The 19,813-nt window shown below is 47.5% G+C and overlaps 1 protein-coding gene across 1 annotated transcript in view; it reads right to left on the bottom strand.

Annotated features, from left to right (window-relative positions):
- Positions 1 to 19,813, bottom strand: part of TPO (thyroid peroxidase) — a 127,618-nt gene that overhangs the window by 47,315 nt on the left and 60,490 nt on the right. The window contains exons 5-6 of the mRNA XM_030195157.1: positions 17,362 to 17,568; positions 3,599 to 4,114 (exon numbers count right to left, since the gene is read on the bottom strand). Of these exons, the coding sequence (XP_030051017.1) occupies positions 3,599 to 4,114; positions 17,362 to 17,568 (723 nt within the window). The remainder of the gene's footprint in view (positions 1 to 3,598; positions 4,115 to 17,361; positions 17,569 to 19,813) is intronic.

A 19,813-nucleotide genomic window follows, 5' to 3' on the forward strand; every position in this document is an offset into this window, starting at 1 on the left:
GCGCCCGTTTCATTGGTTTCAGAAACGGGCCTTTTTTTATATATAACGAGACCTATATTCCACCATTGGATCTTACTGACCCTGGTCTTTATATATCCGGACTTGCTCTGCCCTCAAGAGTACTTATAAAAGCTGTTACAGTAAAAGGATTTGAATGTAGCAGTGTGCACGCAGTAGCTCTCAGTAAATGAACTTCCAGACCCACAGCAACACCTGGTCCTCCTGCGGTCCAAATAACTACTCGACGGCGTGGAAGAGCTGGCTGGGCGGTGCCAAAGTCAGAGCCGAGCACTGCGCGGGAAGGCAGCAGCACATACGCATAGGCGCCGACGTGCCAACATGTTACGGCACTAGTAAGGTTGTTTTTTTTAAATCAATGGCCGGCGCGGCGCCCTCCTGCGGTGCTTACCCCGCTTACCAGGTTTGCACAGCCCTGACTAGAAGTAGAAACTGAATTGGAAACCTGAAGAAACCAGACTGCATGCACTGCAACACTGGAAAAATAGAAACAGAAATTCATCTTCTCTTGCTTTGTGCAGATCACAAAGATCAGAAATGCACATTTCCCAAAACTAATAGAGACAATCAAAAGCTTACCACAAAAAAATGAACAGGAATCCCCCCCCCCCCAACCTAATCTGGGGAAACAGGAGAATCAGCAACTATATACAGCAAAATATGTTCTGTGCTGTCAGCAACTGAAGAAATATAACCTGACCGTGGACAATAGGGCAGCCATTGGCTCATTGATCTTGCATTGAGGAACACTGATCTGCATGTTTCATCATTGCTTACATTCTTTGCTGTTTATTAAAATGTTTCATTGCATATTGTGTTGACATTGTAGTGTAGCATTCTATACCATATCTTGTATTGGTATTTTTAGTGCGGTAATTATCTTTTGCGTATATTTGATTTATTCTTGCTGTACACCGCCTTGAGTGAATTCTTTCAAAAGGGCAGTAAATAAATACTAATAAATAAAATAAATAAATAAGAATGAGGACAAAATATCATTTGCATACACATACACCCTCATAGGGAATTCCTGAATTTTTTGAACTAAAAGTACTACAAATAAATTAAATAAAATCAGGGATAAAAATGACCCTTGAAGAATCCCACATACAATATCATACAAAGATGATTGAACTCCGGTCTCCTGCACACAATGGGTGTGATCAGCAAGAAGTGAGGCAAACCAATTAAATACCTGCCCCGTCAACCCCAACTGGGATAAGCTACCCAACAACAGCTGACGATCTAAAAGATCAAATGTCGAAGTTAGGTCCAAAGAGACTGCCAACACAACCTCATCTGCATCTAAATGTGACCTAACATCTGACAGTAACAATGACAAAAGCATTTTGGCCCTATACTACATTAGCATATGATTGGTGTGCCTTTAATAATGTAGGGTCCAATATTCAGCCCATGGAGATAAGCAGCTTGTAAGCTGCTCACAGCTGCGGGCTGAACTAACTCTAAATATTCAATGACAGGGCATGTGCAGCTTCCAGTATTGAATATTTGGGTATGTGCACTGACCCAGAAGTTAACCAAGCATTGGTCATATTCAGACCAGTGTCTGGTTACCTCAGCATATAAAGCTAGGACAGCATTTTTGCTATCCTAACTTAGGGGTCATTTTACTAAGCTGTGAGAAAAAGTGCCCTTTTTGACGCACACCAGGGCCCTTTTTACCACAGTGGGTAAAAAGCCCCTAAAAAATGGCCATGCGGTAAGATTGCTCTTACTGTGTGGCCATGTGGAAGGGGAGCACTAAGGTGGCAGTAAGGGCTCCCATGGTATTTGGGAAGCATACAGCAATACCCAATTACCGTAACGGAAATGGCAGAACTACTACTGGCAGCCTTGTTGGGCCAGCAGTAGTTCAGGGTTAGCGTGCAGTAAGACCACACTAGGTTTACTGGCTCTTTATAAAATGGCCCTTTAATGTGCTTACATAGCTGATTAGCAGACGGAATATCATCACTAACTAAATATATTGTGCCTCTGCTGAAACTCCAGCCCTGGACAGCCTCTAACTCAGTTAGCAGAAATTATTCAGCAGCACTACCCAGCTAAATGCTGTTGAATAATCAGCAGCCAGCCAGCTCAGTGGGGTTTAACTAGGCAGGGACTTCTCTTGCCTGGTTAAACTACTTTCAATATCAGGCCCATACTTTTCATAGTATGTGTACACTATCACGCTTATTTTTGAAAGAGAAGGACGTCCATCTTTCGACACAAATCGGGAGATGGGCATCCTTCTCGCAAGGTCATCCAAATCGGCATAATCAAAAGCCGATTTTTTGACACCCTCGACTGCTTTCCGTCGCAGGGACGACTAAAGTTCATGGGGGCGTGTCAGCAGGGTAGCGAAGGCGGGACTAGGTCGTGATTAGGAGATGGTCGTCCTTGGCCAATAATAGAAAAAAGAAGGGCGTCCCTGACGAACACTTGGCCGACTTTACTTGGTCCATTTTTTTTCACAACTAAACCTCAAAAAGGTGCCTGAACTGACCAGATGAGCACCGGAGGGAAGGGGGGATGACTCCCCTTACTCCCCCGGTGGTCACTAACCCCCTCCCACCATAAAAAACAAGTTTAAAAATACTTTTTTGCCAGCCTCTATGCCATCCTCGAATGCCATACTCAGGTCCATCGCAGCAGTTTACAGGTACCTGGAGCAGTTGTAGTGCGTGCAGTGTACTTCAGGCAAGCGGACCTGGGGGGGGGGGGTTTGGGGGACTCAGCACCCAAGGTAAGGGAGCAATTTCTGAAGTCCACATCAGTGCCCCCTAGGGTGCCTGGTTGGTGTCCTGGCATGTCAGGGGGACCAGTGCACTACAAATGCTGGCTCCTCCCATGACTAAAGGGCTTGGATTTGGACGTTTTTGAGATAGACGTCTTTGGTTTCCATTATCGCTGAAAACCGAGGACAACCATCTCTAAGGTCAACCTAAATGTCAAGATTTGGGCATCCCCGACCGTATTATCGAAACGAAAGATGGACGTCCATCTTGTTTCTATAATATGGGTTGCCCTGCCCCTTCACGGCACTGTCCTTATAGTTGGGCACCCTTAGAGATGGTCATCCCCGTTTGAAAATGCCTCTCCACGTAGATTAGTGGTTTAGTACATAGGTAATAAACCTAATGATTTTTACCTGTGCTAAAAATATGTACACAGTTATTGGCCTCAAATTTGCATGAGGTTGAATTGGATGAATGTATATGAGATGTATGAATGTTGAGACAATGTTATTTTATGACACTAGAGTCTTGAAAGCAATAATAAAATGTATCTCAAGAGCCTGCAAGGAGTTTTGGCCAAGAATATCTTTTAAACTGGGATGGTGTAAAAATTAATTCGGATGCCTTGACTTCTCATGTTCTGAATTGATGATGTATCTATGTTATAAATACTGTAGGTCATTTTAATTACAATAATGTGTCAGTTTGTTAACATAAAACTATCATGGTTTATATGCTTATGCAAATGTAAGCTATCATACTTTAATTTGTAAATCGAGTCAAAAATATAGCAATAATAAATCTGAAGGCAAAAAAATAGATTTAAAAATGTAGCTTACCTGATGCAAAGCTCCAACAATTTTACGGGCTTCTTGGTAAACAGTTTCAGAACTCCAAAAAGGATTCAATTTTTTCAGTTCTTTGGCAAGACGGTTATGTTCTCTCAGCCACAGTGTGTGAAGAGCTGCCAATGAGATGACTTCACTGGATCTACTGTCCCCAGCAAGAAAGCATTCAATCCTTTCAGCTTTGTCAGCAGTGGGATCCTGAGCGCAAGGTGAAGGGACTTGGGGCACAAAGGGAAGGTAGTCCCGACCATGATCAGAATATTGTAAGTTTACTTTCAGAAGGCCTTCTTTAATTGTTAGGTTCCTCAGCTTGTTCTCCAATGCTGATGTGCTTCCATAGACCGTGGAGGCATCAAGAAATGATGTTAAGCCATTAATTTGTTCTCTTGGATTTCCTGATGAAAGATTTCCAAAAATAGCCCCTTGATTTCCACTGCCACATGCTGGAGCTGAGCGGTAAAATGGCATACATTCCATACCTGAAGAGAGAGTATCATTTGCTGGTACCTAGAGCATGTGTTCATAAACATTTAATTAAGATTAAAAAGTCAATCAGTACCCTATGTAAGAGTGAAACAAAAGCAAAATATTATACATAAAAGAAAAAAAAACATATATAAGCACCCACAAAGATAATGATTTCTTTGTTTCTTTATAGGGTGAGTTTCTTATTATTTCAGGTGAAGATTTTTTTTCTTTCCCTTTTCCTTTATCGTTGGATCTTTTATATTCCCCTTTATTGAGCATGTGAGTCAGTTGTCCAGGTTTATTTTTTTTCTTCCTGAATGCATTGAAGTAATATGAATATTTCTTCTTATGACTTGATTGCATTTTCAGGCGTAAAATGTGAATGCGAATACTTGAAAAATGAATACACATTAAAAAAAAATAAAAGACAAATGATTATGAGGTCCTTTTACTAAAGTTTATTGTATGCTAATGGCTCACAGGTATAAAATAGGACATGAAGCATTTAGCATGCGCTAAGCTATAACAAAAGGACCCCTTTGTTCTGGAAATACAAATCAAAGATGGATACTTGGAACTACATAAATTAAAATTGCATTTATAAAGGAAATCTTTTAATGCAATTCTAACCCAATTTATTTTTCAGCATAATTAATATTATTGAATAACTGAATTAGTCTCAATATCATATTAAAGCAAATTATTTCTTATTGGTAAAATGTACAAGCTCATACCATAGTAAGGTATTTATTTATTTATTGCATTTGTACCCCACATTTTCCCACCTATTTGCAGGCTCAATGTGGCTTACATAGTACCGTCAAAGGCGTTTGCCCAGTCGGTGGATAACAAATACAAAGTTGTATAGTGATCGTATGAGGTATAATTCAAGGATGTATGAGGTACATTCAAGGATGTCAGTCATAAGCACTTCTCAGCTATAGTTCTTTCAAATCTGGACTTTATCTTGACTCCAAGATTTGAATGAATATAGCTGAAAGCACTTATGACCAATATCTGCTAATTTAGTACTCCTGGTGTAGAAAGGACTTTTCAACATGATTGGGTCAAGTATGGGAAAAAGGATAGTGATAGAAGTATATTACCGTCCAGCTGGCCAGAATGAACAGACAGATGCAGAAATGGTAGCAGAAATTAGGGAAGCTAACAAACTGGGGAACACAATAATAATGGGGGACTTCAATTACCCAGATATTGACTGAATAAATATATCAGGGCATACTAGGGAGGTAAAGTCCCTTGACAAAATCAAGGACAGCTTTATGTATCAGCTGGTTTGGGAACCAACAAGAGGAGGAGCAATTCTAGACCTAGTGCTTACTGGAGCGTATGATCTGGTGATATGGAAGGCAAAGAGACACTATGAAAAGGAGGCAAAAACACACAATAAAAACTTTTTTAGGTATATTAGAAGCAAGAAGCCAGTAAAAGAATCAGTTGGATCGCTAGATGACCGAGGGGTAAAAAAGGGGCATTCAAGGAAGACAATGCCATAGTGGAAAGATTAAGGGGCTCATTTTCGAAACAGAAAATTTTCCAAAAAGTGGCAGAAAGCAACAGATGGACTTTTTTTTTTTTTTGCCAAATCGTCCAAATTGCTATTTTCGAAACAAAATGTTAGAGGTGTTTTTCTATGCAGTTTGTCTGCTGTTCGTCCAAAGTTTCCAATGGATGAGGTATGCCACTTTAGTGTATCTTTCTGTATAAAAATTTCTGCAATCAGAACTTCACAGCCAGCCGTGAAATGAGTAACAGTTTACAATTCTTTCTTGAAAAACAGATCTTTGTAGGTTCTGTAATTTTTTTTCTATATTTGAAATAAACCATTTAATCTATAATATACTGTCCTGGGGTACATCTATCAGTCTTTTATCCTTAGGCTTTGGTTCACCTCTCCTTAACTGCTTATGTGTCCGATTTTGATCAATGTATAATTTCTGAAGTAGCTGGTAGGTGTGCCATCAAAAATTGGACATAGAATGTAAGCCCACACTTTTCTTAACAACTACATGTGCCTACAATCTGGAGAGAACACAAAATAGGGAGCCAAGTTCTTGAAATCCTTATAATTGCTTCCAAATCTTGTATCTCTCCACTTCTAATGATCACCGTTACATTTTTGTCCCAGAACTGGCAACAAGTCTGCTTCCCCATTTCCTATTGGCAGTCAGTACCACTTCAACCTGAACCACCTGTGCTTCCACCATGGTCAATGCTGCCATCAACCTGGACTAGAAATTTTGCAATCTGCTACCTCCCTTGCCAGGCTGGTCCAGAAATGTGGTTCATGCTTCCTCACCATTGCAGGCTGCAGAGGTTGATATGTTGTGAGGATCCCCCTCCCCTCCCTTTCACTCTTTCTCCTTTTACCAGCTCTTATCTTTGGGAAGAGAGAGAGTGTGAATTTAAATGTGGATTGGTGGGGGGAAGGAGGTTGAAAGGGGAAAGAGAGGATATGTATACAGGTGGGGAATATAGGGTTTGAGAGAGAAGAGGTGAGCCTGGAGGGAATAAGAAAATATGAGCTGTTTGCAATTGCCTTACAATAGGAGAGGAACTCTAGAAGTACCAAGTGCCCTTCTCCACCCCCAGAAAAATTGCATTCAGGATTGAAATAATGTGGAGACTTGGAGATGAGGAAAAACAAGGACAAGGGCAAAGCACTGTGGTGCACATCAACCTCAAACATATTCATTGTGGAAATCTTGAAAACCCAACCAGGTTGTGGCCCTGAAGGACCATAGCTGCCCACCCTTACTGCTCTGTACAGAATAGTTAACATTTCTTGATGTTGACATCATATTTAGTGTGAATTGATGTACATTTCAACTACATTAAAAAACAACAACTTTGAATGTAAGGGTCGATATTCAAAACAATTACTTGGGAAGGTAAGTCTTTTGCCCAGTTAAATTACGGTCCAGGAGCTGATATTTAGTGGTACTGACTACTGTGGCATTCACCGGTTATTGCTGCGAGAGTCCGGGGGTTAAGTTGGAGAAGAGTGATATTCAGTGCCAGTGCCTGCTTAGGTAACTGGGCATGTAGGACTGCACAATAAGCAGTCCTAAATATACCTGGTTAGCTGTGTGGATATGGCACTAAATATCAGCCATACTCGCATAAATTATGTTGCCAAAGATCTGGGTATTCAATGCTAGTGCCTGGATAGTGCCTGGCATGGAATATCCAGGTCTAACTGAACAAGCAGCAGTCAGAATTTATGGAGAAATGCTGACCACCATCAGCTGAATATTGACCGAGTAGCATTCAGTGTGTCATGCACATGAACGCGGCTTGTCACGAGTGTCACAACAGAAGAAAGGTTGAGAACAACTGCTTTATAGAATAGTAGTGCAGCAGGGCAAACACACTTGTATAATTTAGGAGTGACCGTAGAACCAGTGTAACTGCTAGTAATCACTTCTGTGCCCTACCCATGCTCTGCCTAGACACTGCCCATGCATATACTCGCCTTTAAACTAAGCACCTTTGCACTTAGATTCTCACAATACTATAGTCTTTATTAATTTTTAAGCTGGGGCCATGACACTGCATACCAGTGTGTGTCAATAACATCCATTCCCACTAACCCACCTTCAGTGGGGGGTATCCTCAAGGTTGTGCGCATTTCTAAATGCACTCTCTTATGTCTTGTCCTTCAAGCATGTGGCTCTTACCCCCCCCCCCCCCCATCTATTTTTCCCTTTCTGTCCTGAGCCTGGATAGAGAGGCAGAGTAGCAGAAAAAAAAGAAAGACAATGGGGGGCACCCCAGAGATCTCAAAGGGCCACCATTGGTTCCCAGGCCTTGCATTGAAGAACCCTGTCATGGCATGTAGCCAAAATATTGGGCATTTATACACATACATGCATATACAGTTTACCATTATTCTAGTCATATATATGTGTTCTTTTGTCTAAATGTCAGCTTCCTCCTTATAGAAATACACCCTTAGGTGGCAAGAACGTGCATACATGACAAGAATACCATTATATGTGTGTATGTGTGCACTTCAGCAGTCCTGTCACTTTTCTTTCTTTTCTAAGCTTCTCTGATGTTTTTATTTTGGATATTGTAACTTTTGTCTGCCTGTTTTTCTAATATTCCCTCTCCTTTTTCTTTATTTATTATTTTAATTTTTATTGTGAATCTCTTCAATGCTCTGTGAATAGCAGTATATTAGGTACTGAAATAAGCATAAACACATGCATACATAAATGTTAATATTCCAGCTGCATACTATTCAATACAATGCAATGGTGCATATTTTGATGGTGGGTATACATATGGGTGGAATCTGGGCTGAGTGTGGGCGGAGTGCACATTTACATGCATAAATTCCGGAATACTATAATTTACATGTGTGTGTGTTTTAATGCTCTAAATTCAATACCAGCTTGGCTACTGAGCCATTTGTTGTATAGTCACAATAAACAAAGTCAATAATGAATAACCGCCCCTTCACTGGGTGCGTCTCAACTATATTTGGAGCAAGGTACTATCATCGGTCTCTATAATCTATGAAGAGCCTCATTTTGTTAAGAATGAAAGAAGAGAGGGGGGATTTTTTAGGAACCAACAGTTTTTCTTTGCAGTAAGAGGTTTTTTTTTTTTTTTTTTTAATGTTGGTTCGTTTTATCCCTCTTCATAGATTATAGGGTATGTTTACTAAGGTGTGTTAGCATTTTTAACGCACCTGTAAATTTAAGGTGCATTAAATGCTAACACGCCTTTACATTTCTATGGGTGCGTTAGCGTTTAACGTGCGTAAACCATTTACGCACATTAAAATTGCAAACAAGTAGCATCAGCCCTGGTCTAAGCTAACCTAAGTCTAGTTTAAGCATTTTAATAGTGCTTAAATTCTGAATAGCACTATAGAGCTTAAAAATATATTCATATTTCATTTTGGTTATGGTATTCTCTGTATCTATAATGTTGTCATTGACTTTTATTAGTCTTTTTGTTAATTAAACCTTGGTAAACTGTTTTCTTTAAAAAGAATACACAAACCAGTAGAAATGATCCCAGGAGTATCTTCTGTTTTCCTTATCTATAACCATATGTTATTTGCATATTAAGGGAGAGTCTCATACAGTCACCGGGGTAATCTGTTTCACCACTGTAGGTGGGCCCCCTATTCAGTGACAAATCTAATCATCCACTGAATTTGTCACTGAAAAAGGGCCCACCTACAGTGGTGAAACAGATTACCCCAGTGACTGTATGAGACTCTCCCTTAATATGCAAATAGCATATGGTTATAGATAACATAGTAACATAGTATCATAGTAGATGACAGCAGAAAAAGACCTGCACGGTCCATCCAGTCTGCTGAGGAGGAAGGAGGTGTTTTCGAGAGCTCTGCTGACTTCCAGTGGAAAGGGAGTGAGACCTAGCTCCCTCCCCAAAGATGAGGAGGGTCCCTGGGGAGAAGGCCTCAGGAAAGTCCCAGGCTGTGGGGCCTCCTGGGGCCCGGGACCAGAAGGCCGAAAGGAGTGGCTCTCTCCCTGGTTTGACTACCGGGAGAAGGGAAAGGAGTCCAGTGGACCGAAGGGAGAAGCAGCCCGGTGGAGGCCACAAGAGCATTTCCCCCTCCATGGCCCAGCTTGCGGAAGGTAAGCGAGAAGACAGTGGAGGGGGGAGGAAAATAGTACAGGCCCCAGAAGGGCGCTTCCAAGGAAGGGAGAAGGAAGAGGCGATGGAAGTTTGCCAGAAGCCTTTGCTGGAGGCAGATGAGAGTGAGAGTGAGGAGAGTGGATCGTCAGATGAGGAGTTCCTTGAAGTGAGCTATGACCCTGATGATCCAGCAAGTAGTGTGGTAAATATTGTAAGACGAATTAAGCTGGTGGAAAAAGAAGTAGTGGAGCTAGGAAAACGTCTGAAAATGGCAAGAACTATGTGTAAATTTGCCCCAGCGGAGCACAGACAAATGTATGTTAAAGAGGAAGCCCGGATATCGAAGTTGTTGGGGAAAAAAGAACACTTGTTGAACTGTTTAAAAAAGGGCTCTGTGAATCCTTTGAGGGAGCTCTATGTTAACCGAGAAAGGATGGCTTCTATACCACAGTCTGGGGGTTCAGGAACACTACAGTTGCAGCAAGCTTCAGTGTCTTCAGCAGCATTAGAATCTAAAGAGTTGTCTGGGTTCAGAGGTGACCCCACTTTAAAATACATGAGACAGTTGGCAACACAGTCCAGAGCACTTACCCCGCAGCCAGAGGATAAGGAGGCAGCGGCAGGACATGGCTCTGAGGTGGGGGCTGGAGCGGAGATCCTACCTGTGGAGGGGAGGACAGAACTCAGTACATTGTCAAAACTCCAGATAATGGAGGCAGCAGAGGGAGACGCAGGTAGCAGCCTGTTTTCTACAGAGGTGGTGGTCGAAGTCTCAGAGGGCTTAACTGCAGTTGTGCAAACAGCAGAGACAGTTGCTGTGAAGGAGGCCCTGTTGGAAAAGGGTCAGCAGAGGCAGACTCCGGTATTTTTGGCCGGGTCTGCAATGACTGAAGTGGAAACCGAAGCAGCATGGCATCTGGAGAAGCCCCGCCCACGAAGTCCGGGAGCAGGGGAGGTCTTCCCTGAGCATGGAGTAGCTGGCGGTTTACAGGAGAGGGGTCGGAGAGAGAGGAATAGGAGCGGGCAGCAGCTGGGAGCTCATTTGACCAGCTGTCCATTACAAGAGGTGAAATCGGGGGGTGCTAACAGCCAGCCTGTGGCGGTATCAGGAACAGACAAGCCATGCCCCCGGGAAGCGCCAGCCATTGGGAGAATGCAGGAGGGACTGCACCAGAAGCAAGGGGGAAGTAACCCGATTGTTGAGAGACTGTCGTTGACTAGAGAAGTGGACATGGCAAGTCCAACAGATGTGCAGCGGGTGGTGGAGCGGACCTGCCAGCAGGACGGCTGGGAGCGAGAAGCCAAGGGGAGCGGCGGAGTTCCGGAGGCTTCGCCCCTGGTGCCGGAGGTTGGAGGGAGTTCAGGGGCGGAGCGAGCAGGGAGTCTGGTATCGCCAGCTGCAGACCTGACTGGACAGGAGCCAGAGTATCGCCAGGAGACAGAGGAGAGGAGGCGATTAGCCCAGAGGCTGGAGCCTGCAGTGGCAGGGACGAGCAGGGACGTTCCAGGAAGTGGAGATGGGCAGGACAATCAGTTGGAGGCAGCCCAAGCAGCAGAACTGACTATGGACGTTGCTGGATGTTTGTCTGAGAGGGAAGGGGACGGGGGACAGCGGGAGGGGGAGGGGGCTGTGGAGATTGAGGAAGGGAGAGGGATGAGGGGAGGGGCAGAGGGACAGAAGGGGGGGAGGCAGAGGGAAGGGCTGGAACAAGTGTGGAGGGGGGGCGGTGGGGGCTGGGGTCCAAGTCCTTTGCGGCAGTAGTCCAGGGAGGGGGAAGGAAGGAGGGGGGGAGATCGGGTGGTTTTGAGGGCCCAGGGAGGGGTTGGGGGGGAGCGGGGACAGGGGGTGGACAGCTGCCTAAGCGGCGAAATGTGGTACAGCTGAAATGGATAGGGGAGGGGGCAATGCCCTCCAGGGATCGGGTCTTGAGGCTGGTGATGGGGATGGGGTTTATACCCGAGGACTTTTACGCGTGTATACACCCCATCAACATCCCAGAATATGACTTGAGCTTCATGACCCAGAGGGGGATGGAAATATTCTGGGAAAGGTACGAGGGGGTGAGGGGAAAGGGGGAGTGGCGGGACCTCAGGGCCATTCCAATCAGCAAGCCGGACCTGGTGCAGGTCACCCTGCTCGTGAGAAATGAGTCTATCTCTGGGGCAGATTTAGCCTACTGGCTACAGAGGTACGCGGAGCTGAGATCCCCGCTTACAAAGTTACCGGATCCAAGCAGGGTTTGGGCAGGAGGTTGGGGAGCCCTGGTCAAATTGAGACAGGAGAGCCATGTGGTCCAGCACATTCCTTCGGCTGCCTTTATCGGTCGCGACAGGATACTGTGCTTTTACAAGGGGCAGCCGCGGCAGTGCTTCAGATGTGGTTCGTTTAGGCACTTCAGCATGTCATGCCCAGTGGTAAAGTGTGGAAGATGCGGGGATCAGCACGCCACAGAGGACTGCACCGCAATCAGGTGCAACCTCTGCGGCGGGTTAGGCCATGCATATCGGAACTGCCCTAGGGCGGCCCATAACGAGTGGGATATGTGGGGGAAGGGACAGGGAGGGGGGGTAAGGGAGGAGGGGATAGGGCAGGGGGTGATAGGCAGGGAGGGGCAAGGGGGGGAGAAGGAGGGGATGCAGGAGGGGGGCGGCAGGGGGCTGGGTTAGGAGTGGAGCAGGGGGGAGAGGGGGAGTGGGTACAAGTGCCACAGAGGAAAGGGAAGTTTCGGAGGGGGGGGGGGAAACTAGGGGTGGGCGGGGAGGGGTCGCTGCAGGGGAAGAGGGGGGGAACAGATTTCAGGTGTTGGAGGAGGAGGAGGAAGATAGGGAGGTTGGGAGGGAGAGGAAGAACAGGGGGAAGGAGAAGAGGTGGAGTTAATGGAGGAAGAGGGGGCGGCAGGGGGGATTGGAGAGGGCAAACGGAAATATGAGGATGCACTGGAGGAGGGTACTGGTGGTAGGAAGAAGGGCGGGAAGGCTCTGGGGGGAGGGGGAGGGGGGAGGGAGGAGGAAGAGGGAAGGGAGGGAGGGAGGGGAAAGGGGAGTAAGAGGAAAGCTGAGGGGGCTTGGCAGGTGGTGAAGGCCCAAGTGCAAGCTTGGGGGGACAGAGTGGAGCTAGAGGAGGATCTGGAGGACCTGGAGGACTTGGGAGAGGTGGAGGACTCGGAGGAGGAAGTAGGGGGTGGGGGGGGGAGAGGGGAGAGGGAGGGTTCAGGTGGTGGGTCCGGATAGAGCAAAGAAGAAAGGAAGGAAGAAAGGGGGAGGGGGGGTAAGGTGCAGACAGGACGGCTGCGGGGGGGGGGGGGGGGGGGGGGATCTGGCAGGGGATGACGTAGACCGCATAGCAGAGGACCTGCTTCAGGGTAAGAAAGGGGTATCCCAGGAGATAAGGAAAGAAGGTGGGAGTGAGCAGACTCGTGACTCGCAATAAGGATGGCAGGCTTAGTGTTGACATTTGCCACGCTAAATGTGGCCAGCATCGCCTCTCCGAAGAAGCAGGGTTTAGCGTATGACTGGTTCGCGAGGGTCCAAGCAGATTGCTTCCTGCTCCAGGAGACTCAGCTGCGGTCCATTGAGGTGATCAGGCGGGCGAGGCGGGCCTGGAAGTGGGGTCCCTCGGTGTGGGGGTTGGCGGGGGAGAGGTATGGTGGGGTGGGGATCTTATTTAAGTCCCACCGGGTGAATATTCAGCGAGTGGTGGAGCTGGGGGTGGGGAGATGTCTTGTTGTGGATGTGATTTGGGAGGATAGAGCACTGAGGGTGGTGAATGTGTACGGGCCCCAAAGCAAGAAGGAAAGGGTGCTCCTCTTTGGGAAGATCAAGCCCTACCTATACACTTCGCGCCAAGTAGTCTGGGGGGGGAGATTTTAACACCATACTGCGGAAAAAGGATAGTGGGGGACGATCGGTACAGGTGGGCTATGACGGGTGAGGCTGGCAGGGATCATGCGGGAGACGGAGCTGGTAGACGCGCAAGTGGCCTTCTGTGAGGAACAGGAGGGGTTCACGTTCTTTCGAGGGCAGTGTAAGAATAGAATCGATAGATTCCTGGTAAAGAAGGGAGTTTGTCTGGGGGGTCCACGAAACGTGGACGTGGACTTTTCAGACCACCACATGGCCCTCCTTCAGGTGGGGGGGGGCGGCAGCGCAGAGGCCAGGGAGGGGGTTATGGCGACTGAATTTAAAGTGGTTAGGTAGCGAGCAGATGCGGGAGGAGTACCGCCGGTTTTTGGAAGATCAGGTGTCAGTGCAGGGGGCATTTCAGTCATTAGGGGAGTGGTGGGATACAGTGAAAAGACGAACGCGGGGATTCTTTCTCAGACAGGCGAGAAGGGAGGGGAGGGAAAGGACAAAGTTGGGCATGGCGATAAAGAAAAAGAGGGACACACTGATTTCACAAGGGGGGAGGGAGGAAGAAATACATGATCTCCAAGCACTCCTGGAACAGGTACAGTACAACCGCTACACCTCCTTGGTGTACGAGCGGGACTTCGGGAAAATGTGTAGCCCGGACCCCTTCGCATGCTGCCGGGAGCGGAGGGCGCGCAGGGTGATGGAGGGGGTGCGGGACGCACAGGGGGTCCTGCAGGACACCAGGGAGGGGATTCTGGGGGCAGTGAGGGACCACTTTGCGGCATTCCTTTCAGCCCAGCAGATTGATATAGAGCAGATGGAGTGTTATGTGGAAGAAACCCCGGGGATAGGTCACGGGGGACCCCAGCTTCAGGCCCTCTTGAACCCATGGACAGAACAGGAGGTGGAGGAAGCCATCGGGGCGCTCCACAGGAAGACCTCGCCGGGGCCGGATGGGCTAACAACTGAGTTCTACCAGGCCTTTAAGGAGCAGCTGGTGCCGATCCTGGTGAGGGTATGGGGGGCAGCCCAGTTGGAGGGTTCCTTGCCTAGGTCCCTGACAGAGGCGGCTCTTATCCTACTAAGTAAGGGGAAGGACCCGGCGATGCTGGCCAACTGGCGGCCTATAGCATTGCTTAATACAGATCGGAAAATTTTTGCGCGAATGCTATTCCAGAGAATGAGGCAGGTGTCTGGGGATTTGCTGGCAGCCTCACAAGCATGTGGGGTTAAAGGGAGAGGGGTCTTGGAAGCGGCAGCGTGGGTGCGGGAGGGGGTAGAACGCAGTAGAGTGGGAGGGCATGGTAGGCTGTTGGTAACACTCGACCAGGAAAAAGCGTTTGATAGAGTGCAGTGGGGTGTCCTATGGAGCATTTTGGAGCGCTATGGGTTTCCGAAGGGCTGGATAGAGCAATTACAGCTACTTTATCGGCATGCGGGGTGTTTTCCCCTGGTTAACGGGTGGAGAGGGCAGGGGTTTGAGGTAGGGGCAGGGGTCCGGCAGGGGTGCCCGCTCAGCCCGCTGTTGTATGCATACGCCATCGACCCTTTTATAAGACGGCTGGAGAAGGGGGGGGCGGAGGGGCTGGAAGGGGTGGAGGTGGGGGACAATAGCCAGTTAAGGGTCGTGGCGTATGCAGATGACGTTACAGTGTGGGTAGCGGACCAGAGGGAGGGAGGTAGATTGCAGAACCTGATCCAGGAATACTCGCAGGCAACAGCGTCCCAGGTCAATTTTCAAAAGTCCAATAGCCTGTGGGTTGGGGATCAGGGGCTGCAGTTTGAGTTGGGAGGTAGGTTTCCTACAGCTGTGGAACATATACGGGTCTTGGGAATATACTTTGAGAAGGGGGATTATAGGCTCTACAACTGGGATAGGTGTCTCCATGAAGCGAAGGGGAGGGTGGATAGATGGAAGGGGTGGAAAATGACCATGGGGGAGCGGGTACAGCTCATCAAGGCACACTTAGTTCCTTTGTTTCTGTTCGTCAGTTACATCTGCTTGCTGCCAGACAGCCGGTACGCGGCCTTGTATGGGGTGTTCTTCCGGCTGCTCTGGGGCAACAGGACGAATCCGGTAAAACGGAATGTTACATATCTGCCTAGGAGGGAGGGGGGGTGGGCATGATAAACCCAGTCCTGTTTTTCAGCGCTTTGTTCCTGCAGTTCAATCTGGGGAGGGCGGTAGGGCGGGAGCCACCGGGGTGGGCTAGGAGTGTCCTGCAGTGGTGGCCGAGATATTGGGACCTATGGCGGGAGGGGGGGAGGGTAGTGGCACTGCGAAGGGGGGCCCCGGGGGGGGGTGAGTTATTGCAAGACCCTAGTGAAATTGGTGAGGGTATGGGGGCTGACGGTGGGGGAGGTGAAGGCAGGACAACGGGGGGTCTGGATGGACAGAGTAAGGGCGCAGGTGTTCTCAGCTCCTCTGGTGCTGAGGGACGCGCCGGCCCCACGGGTGCAGCAGGGGTTACGGTTGATTGCTTCGAACCGCATCCCGGCGAAGTATAAAGACCTGGCGTGGCTGTCCTTTCATGGTAGACTGTACGTCCGAGGAAATTTGAAATATCGCAATGTGCGAGATAGAGGGTGCCCACGGGAGGAATGTGCTGGAACTGAAGAGACGATGGAGCATTTCCTGGTGAGGTGCCCATTTACAGTCCAGGTCTCTGACCGGGTTTCCTCGTTGCTGCAGATCCCCAGTTTCCGCAACTACAGCTATGCGGACTGGGTGTACGGCCCAGAGGGTGGAGGGGGACGCAGGGATCCGGTAACACGCTTTCTGATTTCGGTGATATTGCGGTACTGCCTCTGGATGGCGCGCTGCAGGGTGTCCCTGTACCAGGAGGTTCGGCCGGCGGAGGTAGTCAGCTGGGATGTGGTAAGGGCAGTGCAGGAAGCGGCGAAGTGGGAAAGGGTGGAAAAAGGGGTGGGGGTGGCTTCGAGGTGGTGGAGACACGTGAGGCTTAAGCCGCCATGAGGGGACATGCTACCCAGGGGATTGTGTGCCAGTTGTCTGAAGGGGTTTGGGGGGTTTGGGGGGGGGGGGGGTCGGGGGGTTGATTCATTGTATTATTGAGGAGGGGGAGGGGGTGTATATAGATAGGCAGACCATGTCTAGCTAGGAGCCTGGGGTTTGATTTGCATGTCCGTTTTTTTTTTTTTTTCCTTTGGTTTTTCTAATAAACAGTTTCCACTGTACTATTGAGGAGGGGGAGGGGGTGTACATAGATAGGAGGACCGTGTATAGCTAGGGACTTGTTTTTGATTTGTATGTTATTTGTTTTTAGTTTTTTCCAATAAAAAGAGTTTTCCAGTCTGCCCAACAAGATAAACTCATATGTGCCACTTTTTGTGTATACCTTACCTTGATTTGTACCTGTCCCTTTCAGGGCACAGACTGTATAAGTCTGCCCAGCACTATCCCGCTCCCCAACCACCAGCCCCACCTCCCTCCACCGGCTCTGGCACAGATGTATAAGTCTGCCCAGCACTATCCCCGCCTCCCACTACAGGCTCTGCCACCCAATCTCGGCTAACAGAAGATACTCCTGGGATCATTTCTACTGGTTTGTGTATTGTTTGTTTGAGATATTGCAGTAGAGTATTGCCATAGGTTATTGACAGTTCTTTAAAAAGAACGCAGTGTATGCATTTTTTAGTTTGTTAAACACAAATGTGCTTATGTATTCTATTAATAGGCGGCAAATATTAAACCAAAAGTCTTTGCTTCTGTCATTTTATACAGCTATTGATTCACTCATTTGTCCAGAGATTATAGAAATGAAAAGCACCTTTATTGGATAGCAGGGGTTTTGATTTTCACAGGTCAGCTGACAGTCCACTCCTCTCATGAAGGCAGCTCTGCTTGTACTCTGGGGTGTGAATGCAATGTCATGGTCGATGTATTGTCCCCATTCAACGATAAAGTGAGAATAGTGGTTATCTTCAGTAATGGCTTCATTTGAAGCATGAATAACTTTCCTCGTCACTTCTCGGACCTAGCAATAAACAGCAAATTTACTTGGATTACTATCAGGCTTATTTTCGAAAGAGAAGGACGCCTATCTTTCGACACAAATCGGAAGATGGGCGTCCTTCTCACAGGGTCATCCAAATCGGTATAATCGAAGGCCGATTTTGTACGTCCCCAACTGCTTTCCGTCGCAGGGACGGCCAAAGTTCACGGGGTAATGTCGGAGGTGTAGCGAAGGTGGGACTTGGGCATGCCTAACACATGGATGTCCTTGATCCATAATGGAAATAAAGGGCGTCCCTGATGAGCACTTGGATGACTTTACCTGGTCGTGTTTTTCTTAAGACCAAGGCACAAAAAGGTGCCCGAACTGACCAGATGACCACCGGAGAGAATCGGGGATCACCTCCCCTTAATCCCCCAGTGGTCACTAACCCCCTCCCACTCTAAAAAAAAATCTTTCAAAATATTATGTGCCAGCCTCTATGCCAGCCTCAAATGTCATACTCAGGTCCATCACAGCAGTATGCAGGTCCCTGGAGCAGTTTTAGTGGCTACAGTGCACTTCAGGCAAGTGGACCCAGGCCCATCCCCCCTACCTGTTACACTTGTGGTGGTAAATGTGAGCCCTCCAAAATCCACCACAAACCCACTGTCCCCACATGTAGGTGCCCCCCTTCACCCGTAAGGGCTATGGTAGTTGTGTACAGTTGTGGGTAGTGGGTTTTGGGCGGATTTTGGGGGGGCTCAGCACACAAGGTAAGGGAGCTCTGAACCTGGGAGCAATTTCTGAAGTCCACTGCAGTGCCCCCTAGGGTGCCCGGTTGGTGTCCTGGCATATCAGGGGGACCAGTGCACTACGAATGCTGGCTCTTCCTATGACCAAAGGGCTTGCATTTGGTCGTTTCTGAGATGGGCGTCCTCGGTTTCCATGATCGTCGAAAATCAGAAACGACCAAGTCTAGGGACAACCATCTCTAAGGACGTCCTAAATTTCAAGATTTGGGCATCCCCGATCGTATTATTGAAATGAAAGATGGACGTCCATCTTTTTCGATAATACGGGTTTCCCCACCCCTCCATCAGGACGTTTTGCGAGGATGTCCTCAACAGAACTTAGGCGTCCCTTTTGATTTTGCCCCTCCATGTCGTACTAACACATAAAATTATATAATGGAGGGAGGAGGGGCTTAGCCAGACATTCAATTTTGGGTGGGCCTGGGTCCAAGATGGGTGGGCAGAAGAACTCTGCCTTGTCCAACAAGTGATTTGGTCTCTCCCTCGCTCGCCTGCATGCCATATGGTTTCTCAAATATCCCCCTCCCCTGCATACCTTGTAAATAGCAGATTTTCACCGGCAGCGAGCAGCAACTAGTATACACTGTTCATGTTGGCCCCACAGCCTTCCCTCTGATGCAACTTCCTGTTTCTGCATAGGTGGGAATACATCAGAGGGAAGGCTGTGGGGCCAGTGCAAGCAGTATGTATCAGTCGCTGCTCACTGCAGGCTAAGATCTGCTACTTAAAAGATATGCAGGCAGGACAGTTGTTGGGAGTTTTTGGCTAGTGGGGCTTGGGGATCCCTGCCAGCCACATCATAGGTATGTTGCTACTGGGTGGGTCTGAGCCCAAAGTGGATGGGCCTGGGCTCACTCAGGCCCACCCTTGGCTACGCCACTGGGGGGGAGGGGAGAGTGAGCGAAATAGAGAGAAAACTGTAAAAGCCATAATTTGTCAGCAGGTTGTCTCTCCTCCCATTTTTACTTTAAGCTATGTTTATGTGAAGATGGTGAAGAATTCGCTGATCACACAGTTAAGATGTTAGAGTCAATGAGTTGGTCAAAGTTATTCACACTCTTGTTTTCTGAGAATTGCTACAGGGATGTATATAGGCTTGATTTGTTTTTTTGGGGGGGAATTTGAAACACATTTTATGTTTCCTATTGAATAGTAAGAATGTGCATTCATTTTGTTTCAATTTGCAAATAGCATGCAAAAACTGAAAATGAAAATTTTTTTTTAAATGAGACAGCATGAAAGAACTACTACTACTACTACTACTATTTATCATTTCTATAGTGCTACAAGGCATACGCAACACTGTACATCATACACAAAAAAGACAGTCCCTCCTCAAAGAGCTTACAATCTAGATAAGACAGGTAAACAGACAGAACAATTAAGGGGTAAGGGAATAAATAGGTGAGGATAAACTAAAAAACAAAACAGAAAAAACTGTGTATACTGCATACTAAAAGACCTGAAAATAT

This window comes from Microcaecilia unicolor, chromosome 3 (assembly GCF_901765095.1).
Source record: "Microcaecilia unicolor chromosome 3, aMicUni1.1, whole genome shotgun sequence".
NCBI lineage: Eukaryota > Metazoa > Chordata > Amphibia > Gymnophiona > Siphonopidae > Microcaecilia > Microcaecilia unicolor.